The sequence below is a fragment of the Spermophilus citellus genome, assembly GCF_964194105.1.
Source record: "Spermophilus citellus genome assembly, chromosome: 10".
Taxonomy (NCBI): domain Eukaryota; kingdom Metazoa; phylum Chordata; class Mammalia; order Rodentia; family Sciuridae; genus Spermophilus; species Spermophilus citellus.
The window spans coordinates 129,087,835-129,104,791 of NC_138197.1; the positions used below are offsets into that span (position 1 = coordinate 129,087,835).

At 40.9% G+C, this 16,957-nt stretch overlaps 1 protein-coding gene across 6 annotated transcripts in view; it reads left to right on the forward strand.

Annotated features, from left to right (window-relative positions):
* The window catches only part of TNRC6B (trinucleotide repeat containing adaptor 6B), a 246,723-nt gene that overhangs the window by 220,492 nt on the left and 9,274 nt on the right, over positions 1 to 16,957 (forward strand). For all 6 annotated transcript variants that reach the window (XM_081309335.1, XM_081309338.1, XM_081309333.1 and 3 more), the window contains 7 exons: positions 3,557 to 3,694; positions 8,439 to 8,615; positions 9,881 to 10,027; positions 10,443 to 10,538; positions 13,509 to 13,733; positions 13,906 to 13,976; positions 16,360 to 16,499. In XM_081309335.1, coding sequence (XP_081165461.1) covers positions 3,557 to 3,694; positions 8,439 to 8,615; positions 9,881 to 10,027; positions 10,443 to 10,538; positions 13,509 to 13,733; positions 13,906 to 13,976; positions 16,360 to 16,499 — 994 coding nt within the window. The remainder of the gene's footprint in view (positions 1 to 3,556; positions 3,695 to 8,438; positions 8,616 to 9,880; positions 10,028 to 10,442; positions 10,539 to 13,508; positions 13,734 to 13,905; positions 13,977 to 16,359; positions 16,500 to 16,957) is intronic.

Here is a 16,957-nt window from a genome sequence, read left to right on the forward strand (position 1 = left end):
AAATTATATGTTGGTTAAAAACCTGCTAATTTTTTTAAAAGAACTTTAAGTTGTAGTAGGACACAGTACCTTAATTGTATTTATTTTTATGTGGTGCTGAGGATCGAACCCAGCGCCTCACACATGGTCGGCAAGCACTCTACACTGAGCCACAACCCCAGCCCAAGAGTAGAACTTTGAATATTGGAGTTGTAAAAATGACAGAAGAGAATGTGTGAAATGCTAGGTGTTCATGTGGACATGGCACAGTTGTTAGGATGAGTAATTATGGGTGTCTCGATTCTCTTATCATTTATTCTTTGTTGTGTGCATGTGTGTATACACACTTTTTTTTTTTTTTTTTTTTTTTTTTTATGAGAAGGGTCTCAAACTCCTGGACTTGAGCAGTCTTTCCACTTTAAAACCTCCTACATGTGGTTTTTATTACAATCATTATATAAGCAGCAGTTTGTTTTTGTTTTGGATTTTGGATTGCTGCTGCTGCTATTTTCTGTGCTAGGAATCTCACCTAGGGCTCAGCTACGCTGACTTAAAGAGTAAAAAAGCATAGGGAAGGGAGTGAAGGCATGAACAGTGTGAGAAAGCATTAATTTGAGAGGGTATCTTCAAAAGTGTAGGAACTGAGCCAAATGGTGGTGATGAAGAGGTGAGGGATTTGAGTGTATGGAGCAGAAGAAAGTCATTCTGGCAAGGGCAGATAAGGCAGGCAAAGGGCCCTACTTGCAAGAATGATAAGAGCAATAAAGGTCATATTCTGTCGATTGTGGCCCAGGGAAGGCAAGGAGCATGGTTTATCTCTCCCAGAGTCTCAGCTCCTGGTACAGAGCTTGGCACAAATTGAGCTCTCCATAAATATTCATTGAATAGATCTAAATGGCTTGTGTGATTTAAGTTAAAACTCTTCTTTTTTGTGGGGCAGGGTCCCGGGGAGTGAACTCTTATCACTGGACCACTGAGCCACATCCCCAGCCCATTTTTGTATTTTATTTAGAGACAGGGTCTCAATGAGTTGCTTAGGGCCTCACTAAATTGCTGAGGCTGGCTTTGAACTTGTGATCCTTCTGTCTCCACCTCCTGAGCAGCTGGGATTACAGGCTTGTGAGGCACCACACCCTGCAAGCTCTGTCTTTTGAGGTGAAGAATTACAGGGAAGCTACTTGATGGACTGAGGGAAGTTGGGTTTTGATGAAGTAGCAAGTTCCTAGATCACAGGTTGTGAAGTCCATAGATAGCCAGAGAGTTACTAGTGAAATACCCGCTGCTATTTGTTAATTAGCCCTATTAATCTCTCTTCCTTGGAGATTTGGTATCATACCAGTTACGGCATGACCAGTAGGTCCTTTTTCTCCTGTGGTGCTAGGGATCAAACCCAGGGCCCTGTGCATGGCAAGCAAAGTCTACCACTGAGCCACACCCCCAGGTCCCAATGTCACCTTTGAACTGATTTTTTCCTCTCATAGTTCCAGGTTTGTATATGGAACTTGCCAAGGAAGTTTTATCTCCTGTTCTCCCTCTTACCCCTTCTGTTTTGTTTTCCTTACCAAGCCCTGTGATGTGGAGTCGCTGCCCTGTTGTGAGCACTCGGTCCCCAAATTTCTGAGGAGCCAGATGCCCACATTAGCTGAGTTTCAGCTGGGTCTGCTCAACTCTTCCCTTTCTGAAGATTTTATAACTCTCAATTTTCTATACTTCATGTATCACAGATTAACTCTTGAGCGGCTAAAATTAAGTAACTTTAATTCACTATGTATTTTAAAGACATTTTAGAGTAACTTTAAAGAAAATTAACAGTTAAGTACTTCTGCTTCATCTTACCAAGTCCTTGCATTCTTTTTAATCTTTATAGAATCTAGGTTATTTTTATTTTCAAAAGCTCTTTCCTGGATAGTTGGAGCTGTGCTTTCAGATGACCTGCAATCTAAGCACCTTGGCCTGGTTTTCTCATTCAAGTGTACAGGTATAACTTGTTTGAGGACAACCTACACAGTCATGAAGGCCATGTCAAAGAAAGTCTTCTTCAATCATTTCATTTTTTCTACATAAGATAAATGAAAAAATATATTTTCTTTAAAAATTATTTAATATCATATTTGTCTGATCTTAAGGATTCCTGCTCCCTATCTCCAAGCAGTCACTTGGATTTAGTAAATTCAGTTGTGAATATGTAGGAGAATAGGGTTCTTTCTATAAATTGCAACACTTTAAAGGAAGGACAGGAAGGATTCCCCCTTGATTTATTATGTGTTTATAAAACCACCCCAGACCAACAAGGTAAGCACAGGGTGGAGAAAAAGCACGGCCTGGGCCTCAGGGATTTGGATAAGTGGACCTCGAGGAAGACTCAGGAATCATGCAGATGGTGGGAAGGCCGAGTGGGGTCTGCTAGCCTCTGGTCCGGCTGTAGAGGGACCCACATTATGGCTAGAGGTGCCAGGGGGCTGGGCTGCTGCAGGCCTAATGCCCTGGTGTGGTGGGGGTGCCATTCACCTACCTGGGCTGCACACGGCATTCTCCACTGCTCACTCTTGCTTCTCTGTGGGTATTCATGGTTCTTCCCATTGCCCATGCCATTAGTTTTAGTTTTCAGTTTTCCTTTTTTAGAGTCAGTTTTAAGTGTTATGTGGGTGGTCTATCAGCAAGTCTTGCACACACCTGTGGCCTTCAATCCTCTGCTCTGTGCAGTAGGGAAACATCCCTGCGACTCTTGCAAAGAGTCTAACTCCCAGGGCTCACACATCACAAACTCAGCCTTTCATTTACTGCCTCCTCTAGCTTCAGGTTATTTCTTGTTGTGTGAATTCTACTTCTGAGTTGGTTTCTCGGATTCTATCCAGCCTCCATCCACCCCATTCTCACCCTGCCAGTTTTCTAAAACACAAACATAGTTCTCATTTTCTCTCTCTCCCTTCTTTTCCCTGCCCAATCCTCTCTTGCTTAAAAATTTCTCTCCTGTCCTAGAGAAAAAAGGTCCCAATCCTTGACCCAATATGTAAAGACCCTACATAACATGGCTTTTAGTCTCTCTGCATCCCTGGTATTCTCTGTCTCACTTCATCCCATAGTCAGGTAAACATTGGAGTCCATTGAACTTCTTGCCATTCCTGAAACATGTCATGAGTCAGAGCTTTGCACTTGGTTTCCCAGGCCTTAGATCATGTGGCCTCTGCAAACCTTTCCTCCCCAGTAACTTTTGTGACAACCCTATCACTGTTGTCCTCTGTCCTCCCATGTTGGTTTGGCATCTGGAATCCACCTCCATTGGAGAATGAGTGGCCCCAATGCACTATCTGGCACAGTGAAAAAGTGAATGCATGCTGGCACTGGGTGGACTTAATTAGATGGCAATGACATATATTTTCATACCTTAACAAAGAGGCAGCAACTTTTTTAGCAAGCAGTAGCCAAAATCAAACTTTCAAATCAAAGCATCTGTTACTATGCGAAGAGACTGTGAATTAACCTGTGAATGACAAACGAAGGCATTCATGGCTTCTGTCTGGGGACTCCTGGTTAGATAATGAGAAATTTACAAGATATGACTGTTGTTCTATTTTAGGCTTCAGCTCTGGTGGCATGGACTATGGCATGGTTGGTGGGAAGGAGACTGGGACTGAGTCTCGCTTCAAACAGTGGACCTCCATGATGGAAGGACTGCCCTCTGTAGCCACACAGGAAGCCAACATGCACAAAAATGGTAAGAGCATGCCCATGGTACTAGCAGTAGCCCTTCTGACCTCAGCAGGCTTTGATGAGCTGTCATATTTTGGTGCATAATTGTCAACAGACTTTATGTCAGATTTTTTTTTCTTTTACAAAAAGTGGGGTAAGAGCACAGCAAAGTGCCCCATGCCTTTAATCCCAGTGACTTGGGAAGCTAACGCAGAAAGATTACAAGATTGAGACCAGCCTCAGCAATTTAGTGAGAACCTGTCTCTTAAACGGCTGGGGATGTAGCTCAGTGGTAAAGTGCCCCTGGGCTAGATCCCCAGGAAAAAGACAAAGAAAAAGTGATGTTGACCATTAAGTGAAGCTTTAAAAAAAAAAAAAATTGTGCCAGTATTACTAAAAAATCATTTTTATTACTAACCTGGCCTCTGTGCAAAATTAGGATGCACAGATAACCTATGAATATATATTAAAATTGAATAGTCCATATCAACCCACATCATTTCCTAGTGACATTTTAGCTAAGATTTTTTTCTAGTCTGGGAAGAAAAGGTTAACACATTAATTATTGATTTTTGCATTCTAGTCGAAATATTATAATTGAGAAAATTTACAATTGTTGCAAAGTATGGACTTAACAAAATTTAATCTTCTGTGTCTGAAAATTCTGTGCAAGCATCACTATTTGATGCGCTGTCCTCAGCACCACTCATAAGATATGAGTGGCTACTCACCATTAGAGCTGTAGCACTCTAAATAAATAAAACAGCATAAGTCAGCTTTCAACAGTGCACGTGTGCTGAGAATTCTAGGTTGGCAGCTCACAGTGGTCGAGAACACATATGCATGTATCTGTATTCCCCTGGGGAATACACTGTTGCTCTGTTTACTTTTTTTTTTTTTTTTTTTTCCTTTTTTGGTCTGTGGGGCAGGGGGTGCTAGGGATTGAACTCAAAGCCTTGCACATTTTAGGCAAGTGCTGTACCACTGAGATACTTCTCTGTTTATCTTTTAAACAGCATGACAAACAGAATTACACCGGGGCTGGGGATGTGGCTCAAGCGGTAGCGCGCTTGCCTGGCATGCGTGCGGCCCGGGTTCGATCCTCAGCACCACATACAAACAAAGATGTTGTGTCCGCCGAAAACTAAAAAATAAATATTAAAAAATTAAAAAAAAAAATTATACTGTGTTATCTGGGTGTGGTGGTGCATGCCTGTAATCCCAGAGGCTCAGTAGGCTGAGGCAGGAGGATTGAAAGTTCAAAGCCAGCCTTAGCAACTTAGCAAGGCCCTAACCAACTCAGCAAGACCTTATCTCTAAATAAAATGTAAAAATGGGCTGGGGATGTGGCTCAATGGTTAAGTGCTTCTGGGTTCAATTTCCAGTACCAAAAAATACACACACACACACACACACACCATGTGACAATTACACAGTGAAAGGTTATAAGCCAGGTTTTGGACTTTTTAAAAAATTGGTGCAGCAATTACAAGGTGGTGACAATTACGTGGTGAAATGTAGTATGTGATTATTTCAAAGCATAGATCTTTAGCTTAATGAGTTCCTTGATCCCTTCTCAACCCCTCCCTTTTCTTTGTGGTACTGGGGACTGAACTCAGGGATACTCCACCACTGGGCTATATCTTTTTTTTTTTTTTTTTTTTTTTTACATTTTATTTAATTGCGAGAGATGTTGAACATTTTTTCAAATATTTGTTGAGCCATTGTATATCTTTTGAGAAGTGTCTCTTCAGTTCTTTAACCCATTTATTGATTGGGTTATTTGATTTTTTAGTGTTAAGTTTTTTTGAGTTCTTCATATGTCCTGGAGATTAGCGCTCTGTTCAATATGTGTTTAATAAAAATTTGCTCCCATCCTGTATTTTTGAGACTGGGTCTTGCTGAGTTGTCAAGGATGGCCTCGAACTTGATCCTGCTTCCTCAGCCTCCTGAGTCACTGAGATTACAGGCGTGCACCACTGTGCCCAGCTTTTCCTCAAAATTTTTATGATTGGCTATCAGAGAAAGGTTAGAATTGTGTGTATTTCAAGTTACAAAGAATTGAAATTCTGAAGTTCTAAGTAAGGGTAGCAAAATTTCCTACCTGCTATGGAATTGAGAGTAGTAGCAGTACATTAGGGTACCCATTATGGTATTAAAAGAAGTGACTAAGAGAACAGAATCAGCTTATTAGGTTTTTGGCTGGTTTGATTTTGCTCTTTTTTGAGGGACAGGCGATCACAGCAAATAATGTATCTTATTGCTTATTGGAACTATATTAAGTTCATCAACTTTTGAAAAACTCCTGCTCTTTTAAACTCCAAAAGATGACTAACAGATCAAAGTACATGAAGTTTAAACTTTTCCCAAAGCTTTCTTGTTCTTTGTGAATTAAAGTTCGTGTGGGACATCATGTGAGTACATTGCAGACTTTGGTTGTCAACGTGAGTAGGCCTCTCCTCTACATAATTCTCTTAAAGAAGTTTCTCCATTTTCTGTAAAACAGATAAAAGGTCTTCAAACCTCTCTTCAGTCTTGGTTTCAATGTTTGTTTCAGTTGATAGTAATTCACTTGGTCTTCCTGAGAACCAAGTATAAATCAGTGGGTTTTTTTGTTTGTTTGTTTGTTTTGTTTTGTTTTGTTTAATATTTATTCTTTTTTAGTTGTAGTTTGACACAATACCTTTATTTTAATGTGGTGCTGAGGATTGAACCCAGGGCCTTGCACATCCTAGGCAAGAGCTCTACCACTGAGCCACAACCCCAGCCCCATAAATCAGTGTTTAACTATTCCTACTATAACACTGGCAGGCTTAGCCCAGACAAGTCATTTGGTCTGCAGCCTTCAGGTTTCCTTTATCAGCCCTTTTCTGAAAGGAAAGGAAGGAAGGAACTACATGGCGCTCTCTGCCTGCCATCTTCAAGCATGACCATTTGACTTCATGGCACAGAATTGAGAATGATATACTGACATTATGGACTAGTTCTAGCCCAGTGTCATCTAAAGCTTTGGTCACTTTCACTGCTTCTTTAGGCTAATTCACAGTGTTCTTTTGTCCCCAAAGATATGAAAGGTGCATGATGATAAATACAAAGTGGCATGTGGGAGGCTGTCTTGAAGGTAGAATGTCCACGTGCCACTTCAGAGCCTGTAGGTAATATTTTCCCCATTTCCTCAGCAATCCCCAAGGATAACTGAACTTTTCTGCTTTTCACTACTTCACTGTAATGCAACCCTGAGCCAAATTTCTGTCATTGGCTCCAGAAGAGCAAATATCCTCTTAGCTGCATAAAGATAGTTTTGATAATACTCCTGTTAGGTCAAACCAAACCGATTATTTTATTCAATATTTACACTAATATTTTAATACATTATCCTGGAAATAATTTTGTCTGTTTATGACAGCATCCTAAGAATATACCTAGTGAGTGACAGTGTGCACGCATGACACAGGATTTGTTCAGAAAACAAGTGGAATGGTATCTCAGAGACACCTAAAATTTTTATTTAAAATAAAGCACTTTTGTTGTTGTTGTTGTTTTTGTTTTCTTGTTAATTTAAGGAAATTTTAAGCTTTACACTTTTTTTTTTCCTGCTCTGTAGCATATAAAATGCATGAAGGGGCTGCAGCAAAGCCACTGGAATGCCCTCAGGAACCCAGTGACAAAGGGTTTCCTGTTCCCATGTGAGGCCTGGGTCTTCAAGCTGCAGAATGCAGCTGGCCTCATGCTGGCCAAGGCTCCAGGTGGGAATTCTACCTCAGTGCCTCAGAATCTGAAGCAGTCACCATTCTCTCCAGTGCACTCTGCTGTCTGCTGCTTCTAGTTAATCTAGGCATAGCCACATTAAGAACTTGGTTGGAAGTGTCACTTAAAAACCCTCTAGTGTGCAGCAGGTCAGTTTTTTTTTTTCCTATTTCTCACTCATGAAGTGATCAGCATAGAAACCACCGGGATAATGGTATTCATAGTTTGCAAATGTTTCATTGATTTCAGGAGACCATAGAATTTTAGCTCTGAAAAAAATTATTCAAGAGTAAGAACTGAGGCTGGGGCGTAGCTCAATTGTAGAGCACTTGCCTAGCATGCAGGAAGCCCTGGATTCCATCCCCAACACCACAGGAAGGACAGAGAGAGACTGTGAGATGTGTTGTTACAAACTTGCTGCTGCTGCTCTCCTCGCACCCCTCCAGCCCCCCACCCCTCGCTCAGTGTTGAAAGCTGAACCCAGAAGTGCTTTCCACTGAGTTCCATCTCCTGCCCTTTCTGTTTTATTTTGAAACAGGGTCTCACTCACTTGCTGAAACTGGCCTTGAACTTAGATCCTCCTGCCTTAGCCTCCCGGGATGCTGGGATTAGAGGAATATGCTACTGCACTTGTTTTTTTTGTTGTTGTTGTTTTGATGATGATGTTTTTAGTAGCTGTTTCTTGATTATAGGCTGTCTTCCACACAACCTCTTATTCTACTGCTCTTTTCACTTGATAAGCTTCCTAATACTGTATTTGGGTTTCTCTTAAAAAAAAAAAAGGGGGGGGGCTGGGGATGTGGCTCAAGCGGTAGCGTGCTCGCCTGGCATGCGTGCGGCCCGGGTTCAATCCTCAGCACCACATACAAACAAAGATGTTGTGTCTGCCGAAAACTAAAAAAAAATAAATATTAAAAAAAATTCTCTCTCTCTCTCTCTCTCTCTTTAAAAAAAAAAAAAAAGAAAATGTCTGTTTACTGGAACTCTGTATGAATGAATTAATTACCTTTCTCTTTTTTAAGGCGCTATAGTGGCCCCTGGTAAGACCCGAGGAGGGTCACCATATAACCAGTTTGATATCATCCCGGGTGACACACTGGGTGGCCATACGGGTCCTGCTGGTGATAGCTGGTTACCTGCCAAATCTCCACCAACAAGTAAAATCGGAAGTAAATCCAGCAATGCAAGTTGGCCTCCAGGTATTGTCCACGACATGCTTTCTCTTTAATGGTTAATTTCAAGTTCTGAACACACTGCTTTTGCAACTCATTTTATTGAGGCACTTGTTTTCAATTTTTCTATGATAAAAGCAGAGCATGTGCTCTAAGATGTGTGCTGTGGGAAGATAACAAATCTTTATTAGATGAAGAACGTGGGGATGAAGGAAGGTGACCTTGTAGCTGGGATGTGGCATTCATCCCAAGTCTAGGATGCCTTGAAAGATGGGTTCTTTTGAAGTGTCTGTTGAATTTATTGGTTCAGTCATTGGGCTGCCAGTTTGATTCCATGTATATAGTAGTGAGTACACTGAGATTATTTGTTGATTTTTTTTTCTTTCTCCCTTCCGCCTCCCATCCCCAGTAACATATTTTCATTGTAGAAAATTTAGTAAAGCAAAAATAAAAATCAGATAGTTTGTCCTAGACTTCTTCCTGTGCACATATATATCTGGGACATGAATGAATATAGTTTCATTTTATTAGAGTTGGATGAAATATATAATGTTCATATGTGATACATATTGCTGCTCAACATAAGGAAAATAGTTCGTTATTTCCATCACATAGCTTTCAATGTGATTTCAGTTGACTAACAAAGCCTGGTTTTTAGTTTTTGTGATGCTGGGGATGGAACCCAGGGCCTCACATATGTTAGGCATGAAAGCACTTTACCACTGAGCTACATCCCCAGCCCCAAAGCATAAATTCTCCTATGCAGCCTTGTCTTTCTCATGATAAGCTGAACCATTTCTTTCTTTCTTTCTTTTTTTTTTTTTTTTTAAGCTGAACCATTTCTGCTGGCTGTCACTGGGTAGGCCATGCGGCAGTGGTCATTTGTATTGCATTTTATTTTGTGTATTTTGGGCAATATCTAGAGATGAAAATGGAAAAGATAACTGGTCTCTAGCCCAGTTTCTCCCAGTTCTTGGCCTTGAGCCAAGAACTCTGCCGTCAGGCCTGAGTTCCCTGAGGAGCAGGAAGACCTGGGACCACGCCAGGCCTTGACGGGCTGTGGCCTCATATTCACTACTGCAGACAGACAGACATACGATAATTCAGAGGTGCTATTGCCAAGAATATATGTTCAGGGTGATTTTTTTTTTCTTTTTCCTAATTTCATGACAAAAATCTGAGAACAGTAAATTCAGTATATAGACTTTTCACAGACCCATTTCTTCCACTAAAACATGATTTTACCATTTTGAACAACCCCCTACCCCTAATATTTGTTGTTCTTATCTCAGAATTCCAACCAGGAGTGCCATGGAAAGGTATCCAAAACATTGACCCTGAATCTGACCCTTATGTCACCCCAGGAAGTGTGCTGGGGGGTACAGCCACATCTCCCATTGTAGATACTGACCATCAACTGCTGCGGGATAACACCACAGGTAAATGATTGCTTTATTTGTTCATGCAGGTACCTAATAATTTAACCAGAAAATATAAAAATATTGCTTTGCATTTTTGTTTTAAATTTTTTTCTCAGTGCTACAGACTGAACCCAGGGCCTCATGCATGCACTTTACCACTAAACTTCATTCCCAGTCCTTTTTAATTTTTACTTTGAGACAGAATCTTCTATGTTGCCTCAAGCTTCCAATCATCTTGCCTTGAGCTTACAATTCCGCTGCCTCAGCCTCCTGAGTAGCTGAGGTGTGCTCCACCTTGCCCAGCCAAATTTTTTGTTGTATGCATTTTGTTTTCTGTCCTGTTGAAATTTAAATAAAATACTTTCAAAGTTTCTCTGCTTATACTGCCATTTATCTTCATTATATTCTTTTGTTCTTCGTTTGTCACATCAAGGGTCTAATTCTTCCCTCAACACCTCGCTGCCTTCACCTGGTGCCTGGCCCTACAGTGCCTCTGACAACTCCTTTACCAACGTTCATAGCACTTCAGGTACGAGGGTGTTCTGTTTCCCTTTGGTTAGCGTTTTGCCATCAGTTTCCCCCATATAATACTTTTAAATGGAAGTTGAAGGGCACAGGTCAGTGTGGGTGGATGCTATTTGTTTCCCCTCTTCTTGAGGATCTTCTGGTCATACAGAGGCAGGTGAGACATATAACTTTAACTCAAGATGAGTGATGGTAGAATCTCTGGGAACTGCGTGTTCAGAGGTTAGAGGTTAAGACCTGATAGCACAAATGCTCCTCTTAACCAGCTGCCAATTCATCAAGGGCCATGGGAAGAACTAGTTAGGTCCAGGTTATTATTTCTACAGCAGCTACTGATGGTCTGCTTTTTCCTAAAATTTCTTGTACTTACAGAAAAACGATAATGGTAGATGGCCAGAGTCAAAAAGAGAATCTCAACTAATTTCACCAACAATATTTGAATTCCTTGTTTTTTTTTTTTTTAATGGAAAAGTTAGTGAATATATTAGAGGCTTTGAAATCATTCAGCTAGCACAATGCCTTATAGATTAGTAGAAAACTCATTAGTTATTGGCACCATGGTTTTGCGAGGTTGGGCCTTTTAAGCCATGGAAGTCATTAGCATTTCTGTGCTTCATCAAGGCAAAAACCAAGAAAGCAAATCTTTAGCTCTCTTCTGTCACTATAGGCTTATGGTGTGCAAATTGTCTTCTTTTTCTTTCCATATCTGTCATATCAACAGTGCAACAATAACCTGCCATTTACTGAATTTTCTAGCATGAATTCCTTTTTGAACCTTATCTAACACTATGATTAGGTCCTATCATGATCCATCCCCCATTTTGTAGATGGAAAAACTGAGATTCAAAGAGCTGTATAGTCTGTCGCATCCAAGCCTGAATTATAAATACTGAATACTGACCTGCCTCAGCATTGCACATCCTTAGTTACACCCTACACTGTACTTTTTCAGGACTTATACTTGGATCCAACTCTTTTTCAGATTTTTTTTTTAAGAGAGAGAGAATTTTAATTTTTTTTTTTTTTTTTTTTTTTTTTTTTTTTTTTAGTTTTCAGTGGATACAACATCTTTGTATGTGGTGCTGAGGATCGAACCCGGGCTGCACGCATGCCAGGCGAGCGCGCTACCGCTTGAGCCACATCCCCAGCCACTCCTTTTCAAATTTTTATTTTATTTTTTCTCTTTTTTGTTTGTGGTACTTGGGATCTAAGCACGGGCCACTTGACCACTGAGCTACATCTCTAGCCCTTTTTAATTTTTTTTTTTTTTTTTTAGTATCTCCAAGTGGCCAAGGCTGTTCTTGAACCTGCTCTCCTCTTACCTCAACCTCCCAAGTCCCTGGGATTACAGGCATACACCCAGATTTTTTTTTTCTTTTCTTTTTTTTCCTTCCTTCCTATCTTTCTTTCATGGTACTACGGGTTAAATTCAGGAGTGCTCTACAAATAAGTTATATCCCCAACCCTTTTAGGTTGTTTGTTTGAGACAGGGTCTCATCAAGTTTCTCAGGCTGGCCTCAAACTTGAGCACCTCCTGCTTCATTCAACCTCTCAAGTCACTGGAGTTATAGACACGTATATAGTTATAGACACCCAGCTTTTTTTCTTCTTTTTTTTTAAAAGATGATGTCTCACTTTGTTGTCCCAAACTCCTGGATTCTAACAGTCTTCCTCTTCCAGCTCTTGAGTATTGGGAACTGCAGGTATGCACAGCTATGCCCTGCTTTCATCTAGCTTTTACTCCTATGAATGCTCATATCTTAGGTTGAACAGTGTATCTTTTTCCTGCAATTGAATATTCACCTGAGAGATGGCTCAAGAATCACCTCAGACTTGTCTAAAATTGAATCTGAACTTCCCCATCCCCCAAAATTGTTTTTCCTTATTTTTCTTAATGATGCTCCCATGCATCACCTACCTTGTCACAAGAGCTCAGTATTTTCTCACTCTTTCCTCCCTGGACCCAGGCCATGCTGATTCTTAGCAGTGTGATCTGCAGTAGGATTTTTCAAGTTCATTGCTTCTGCTCAGTTCTCTTGCTGTCACCCTCACTCAAACACCCAATGCTGAGTAGACTGCAGAAACTCCTGACCACCTTATCCTTTGCACTCTATGAAATACTTTTCACCCAGGATTGGCAGAGGACATAGTCTGTATAGGGAGAGTTTGTGGTGAAACTAGGTTTCCATTTTCCAGTTTTCCTGGGCCTATCCATTTATATAAATCTTCAGAGCTGTCTTTGCACAGCCTCTGCTTGCAACCTAGCACTTTCCTCTGTGTGCTGAACATATATGTTACCAGAATTACCAGTTCTGTTGTTCTGCTGCTCTTGCTTCCATTCAAACTGAAGGCCTCTGAGAATAACTGTGTTACCCATCGTGCTACTTTAATGCTTTAAGCACAGTAAGCCCTTAGTGAATATTTGCAGATTGTTTTCAAAAACCTCTTTCAATGTTGGTATCTAATATGCTGGATCTTGGCATAAGAAAAGTGTAGGTTTCTAATGTACTTTCCGTGCAGTCCATGAGTACTTACTTATAGGATACTTTAATTTTGCTGGTGTTCACATTCTAACTATCTGTAAGGCTGATTGGCTATATGGAAATTTTCTCCTTGAATTTGTCTTCTCTTTCAAGCGTGTTTAGCTAAGAAAGTTGTAGAAAAATAGTTCATATAATTTTCTCAGTTTACAGTAATAGTTACTGAAAATTTTATAGTTGATATGCTTAAAGAACAATGTTACTTTGTATTGCTACTCATAAAATGTGTGCTTACTATTGTTTTTTAGAAGATAGATGTGCATATATTTGTGTGTTGAGACAGTTTGTGTGTGCTTGTGGTCCATCTTTTTTTGTGTGGTGCTGGGGATTGAACCCAGGACCTCACGCATTCGAGGCAGTCACTCTACCAGCTGAGCTATATCCCCAGCCCTTGTGGTCCATCTTATTGCTTCCTGAATTTTTTCTTCTCACAGCAAAGTTCCCTGATTATAAATCCACGTGGTCCCCAGATCCCATAGGACACAACCCCACTCATCTCTCCAACAAGATGTGGAAAAACCACATTTCCTCCAGGAACACTACACCGCTGCCCCGCCCACCTCCCGGCCTGACCAACCCCAAACCGGCATCTCCCTGGAGCAGCACAGCACCCCGATCAGTCAGGGGGTGGGGAACACAGGACTCTCGGCTTGCCTCAGGTGAGAAGGACCTGCTTGTAAAAGCAGCTGTGTCATCATAAGGGAGGATGTGAAAGGGCTGCAGGCGTGTGTGCTTGGGGTGGAGGACTGTGGAAGAGAGTGTGGAGGCTGGGCCCTTGGGCTGGGTGAAGTTGCTCATTATTTTCCTCCTCCTTTTTCTGGTTGCCTACAGCCTCTACCTGGAGCGATGGTGGCTCAGTTCGCCCTAGTTACTGGCTGGTTCTTCATAATCTCACTCCACAGGTAATTGTGCTTTCTTGAGGTGTTCTAGACAAGATTCAGTGTTATTAAGAGAAACTCACATGTGGGGGAGGTTAGGAGTAGAAAACTCAACTATTTCTTGGTCTCCTCTCCCCATTCAAGGCTCATAGCCTACTTTTGAATGAGGGTTCTGGCCATGTGGTCTCACACCTGACTTCAAGGTGTTAGAAATATGTGGGGTGGTATTGTTTGATCTTTTTATTAGTCTCCAGTGCTGGAGATAGAACCAGTGAGCTTCCAGTGAGCCTGCCAGTGAGCTTCGTCCTCAGCCCCAGTATGCAGGATCTTACATGATGATTCTCAAAGCTTTGTATGCCTCATTTTTAGAGTTGTTGTATAATTTGGTGGTTATGATGTTGGTAGGATGAAGGAAGCAGAAAGGGTTTTCCTATTTTGAAAGGAGCCTGGGCAAGTTAACCAGCTGTTCACTTTTTCTGTCTTAGGAAAAATAATAAGTATGCATATATGGGGCTGGGGATGTGGCTCAAGCAGTAGCGCGCTCGCCTGGCATGCGTGCGGCCAGGGTTCGATCCTCAGCACCACATACAAACAAAGATGTTGTGTCCGCCGAGAACTAAAAAATAAATATTAAAAAAAAATTCTCTCTCTCTCTTAAAAAAATTATGCATATATAAATATATATACATATATAAATATGTATATTAAATTAAATGTTTGTATTAGAAAGACTTAAGATTAAGTTAAAAAATCAAAGCTACCTAGTACAAATTAATCTCAGTCATAAGAGTAAATCTTGACACTGGATACATTTACTTTTCAGCACTTAAAATTGGTTTAAAGGGTATTTGTCCTGTAAAGTGACTTGTGGATATACTGACATGCTTATGTAGTCAGTTTTCACTCATAAAACAAGCTCAGGGGATTTCTTTGGTCTTCTTCTTTAAAGATCTCCGAGAAACCACCCATTTTCATCCAGTAGCCAGTAACACAATTTTTTAAAGCAATTTCAAATATTAACATACTTAGTTTCCAAAGAAATTAGCTGGGCGCTGTGGCACATGCCTGTAACCCCAGCAGTTCAGGAGGCTGAGACAGGAGGATCACAAGTTCAAAGCCAGCCTCAGCAACGGTGAGGCACTAAGCAACTCAGTGAGACCCTCTCTTTAAATAAAATACAAAAGGCGGGGGGCTGAGGATGTGGCTCAGTGGTTGAGTGCCCCTGAGTTCAATCCCCCAAAAAATGTATACTTATTTTTTTAATATTTTTTTTAGTTATAGATGGGCACAATATCTTTGTTTTATTATTTTTTTTTATGTGGTGCTGACAATCGAACCCACTGCCTCACATATGCCAGGCAAGCACTCTACCACTGAGTCCCAGTCCCAGCCCAGTATTCTTATTTTTCAAAGAAATGAACTGAAATGATGGAATGATCAACTAAAATAAATCTATTTAGGCTCTTGATGCAAAATTAGTCCATCACATAAGAGTGAAGAGGTTTGTAATCTAACTCGTGGGTTAGGGGAATTATCCCTAATCCCTGAATACTGAGTGGATTGAGGGACTACAGCCTTCAGTCCCATCGCCTTTGGGCAGCAGAGGACACAGTAGAGAAAAGGTGGTGGAAATGGTCTCACCTTGAGATGGTAAAGCAGCCATAAGACAGTGCTGGGACGGTCTGGGAAGTAGGCCAGGCATCGAGATTCTAAGTCTTCAGGTGTCTAGCAGTGCTTTCTCGTTTCTTTCTTTTTACTTCTTTGTGAGGTTGTTTACTGGATAAACAGAAGAATCAAATATTAGTAATAATACTAAGAACCTTGCATGTTAACGTTCTTATTTGGGGACTATTTCACTTCTATTTATATTGTGGTGCTAGGAATGGAACTCAGGGCCTCACACACACTAGGTGAGTACTCTAACACTGAGCTATATCTCTAGCCTTCGTTTCTGCCTTTTTAGGATCTAAAAATTAACACACATGTGTTTACCTCTTAAAGGAAAATAGACCACAGGGCCTGGGGATGTGGCTCAGAGGCAGAGTGCTTGCCTAGCATGTGTGAAAGAAAGAAAGAAAAAGAAAACAGATCACAGGTCGAGTCATATTCTTTTGTTTTGAGCTATATTTATGTATGCATTTTGTTCATTTTAGTTGCAAAATGGGAAGAGTAGATCTTAGTCCAATGTGTAAATATCTTTTTTTTTTTTCATGGAAGCTAACTTTATTGAGACCAATTTAGTATGCATCAGAATTCACACTTTATATTGTGTAATTCTGATAGGTACACAAATTCATTTAATCACCATTATAACCAATCTGTACCATGGTTCTGTCATCCTAAACAATGTTCAGTGTGTAAATATCTTAAAGTTGCCTTTCCCATCACAAGTGTTGTTTCTCCTTAGATTGATGGGTCAACCTTGAGAACGATCTGCATGCAGCATGGTCCACTGCTGACATTCCATCTGAATCTAACCCAGGGCACTGCCCTGATTCGATACAGCACCAAACAGGAGGCGGCCAAGGCCCAAACCGCACTGCACATGTGAGTATTCCATCCTGCATCCTCTAGGCAAGTATGCAGGAGATGCACCCGTGAGTATCCTGGAACCTGCTCAATCAAACAGTGATGCATGAGACAAGGACAGGCATATAAAAACACCATTGTTGGGCACAGTGGCACACAGTAATCCCAGAGGCTCAGGAGACTGAGGCAGGAGGATTGCAAGTTAAAAGTCAGCCTCAGAAATTGAATGAAGCCCTAAGCAACTCAGCGAGTCTCCATCTCCAAATTAAAAAAATAAAAAGGGCTGGGGATGTGGTTCAGTGGTTAAGCACCCCTGGGTTCAATCCCCGGTACCAAAAAATAATAATAATAATAAAACAACTTAACACCATCATGCATGCATTTCCAAGTCTTAGGTGTTGAAGTGACAGGTCTTTTCTACCTACCTGAGATTATCCTGTGTATTTATAGGCTGATCATCAGAACTCCAAATGTAA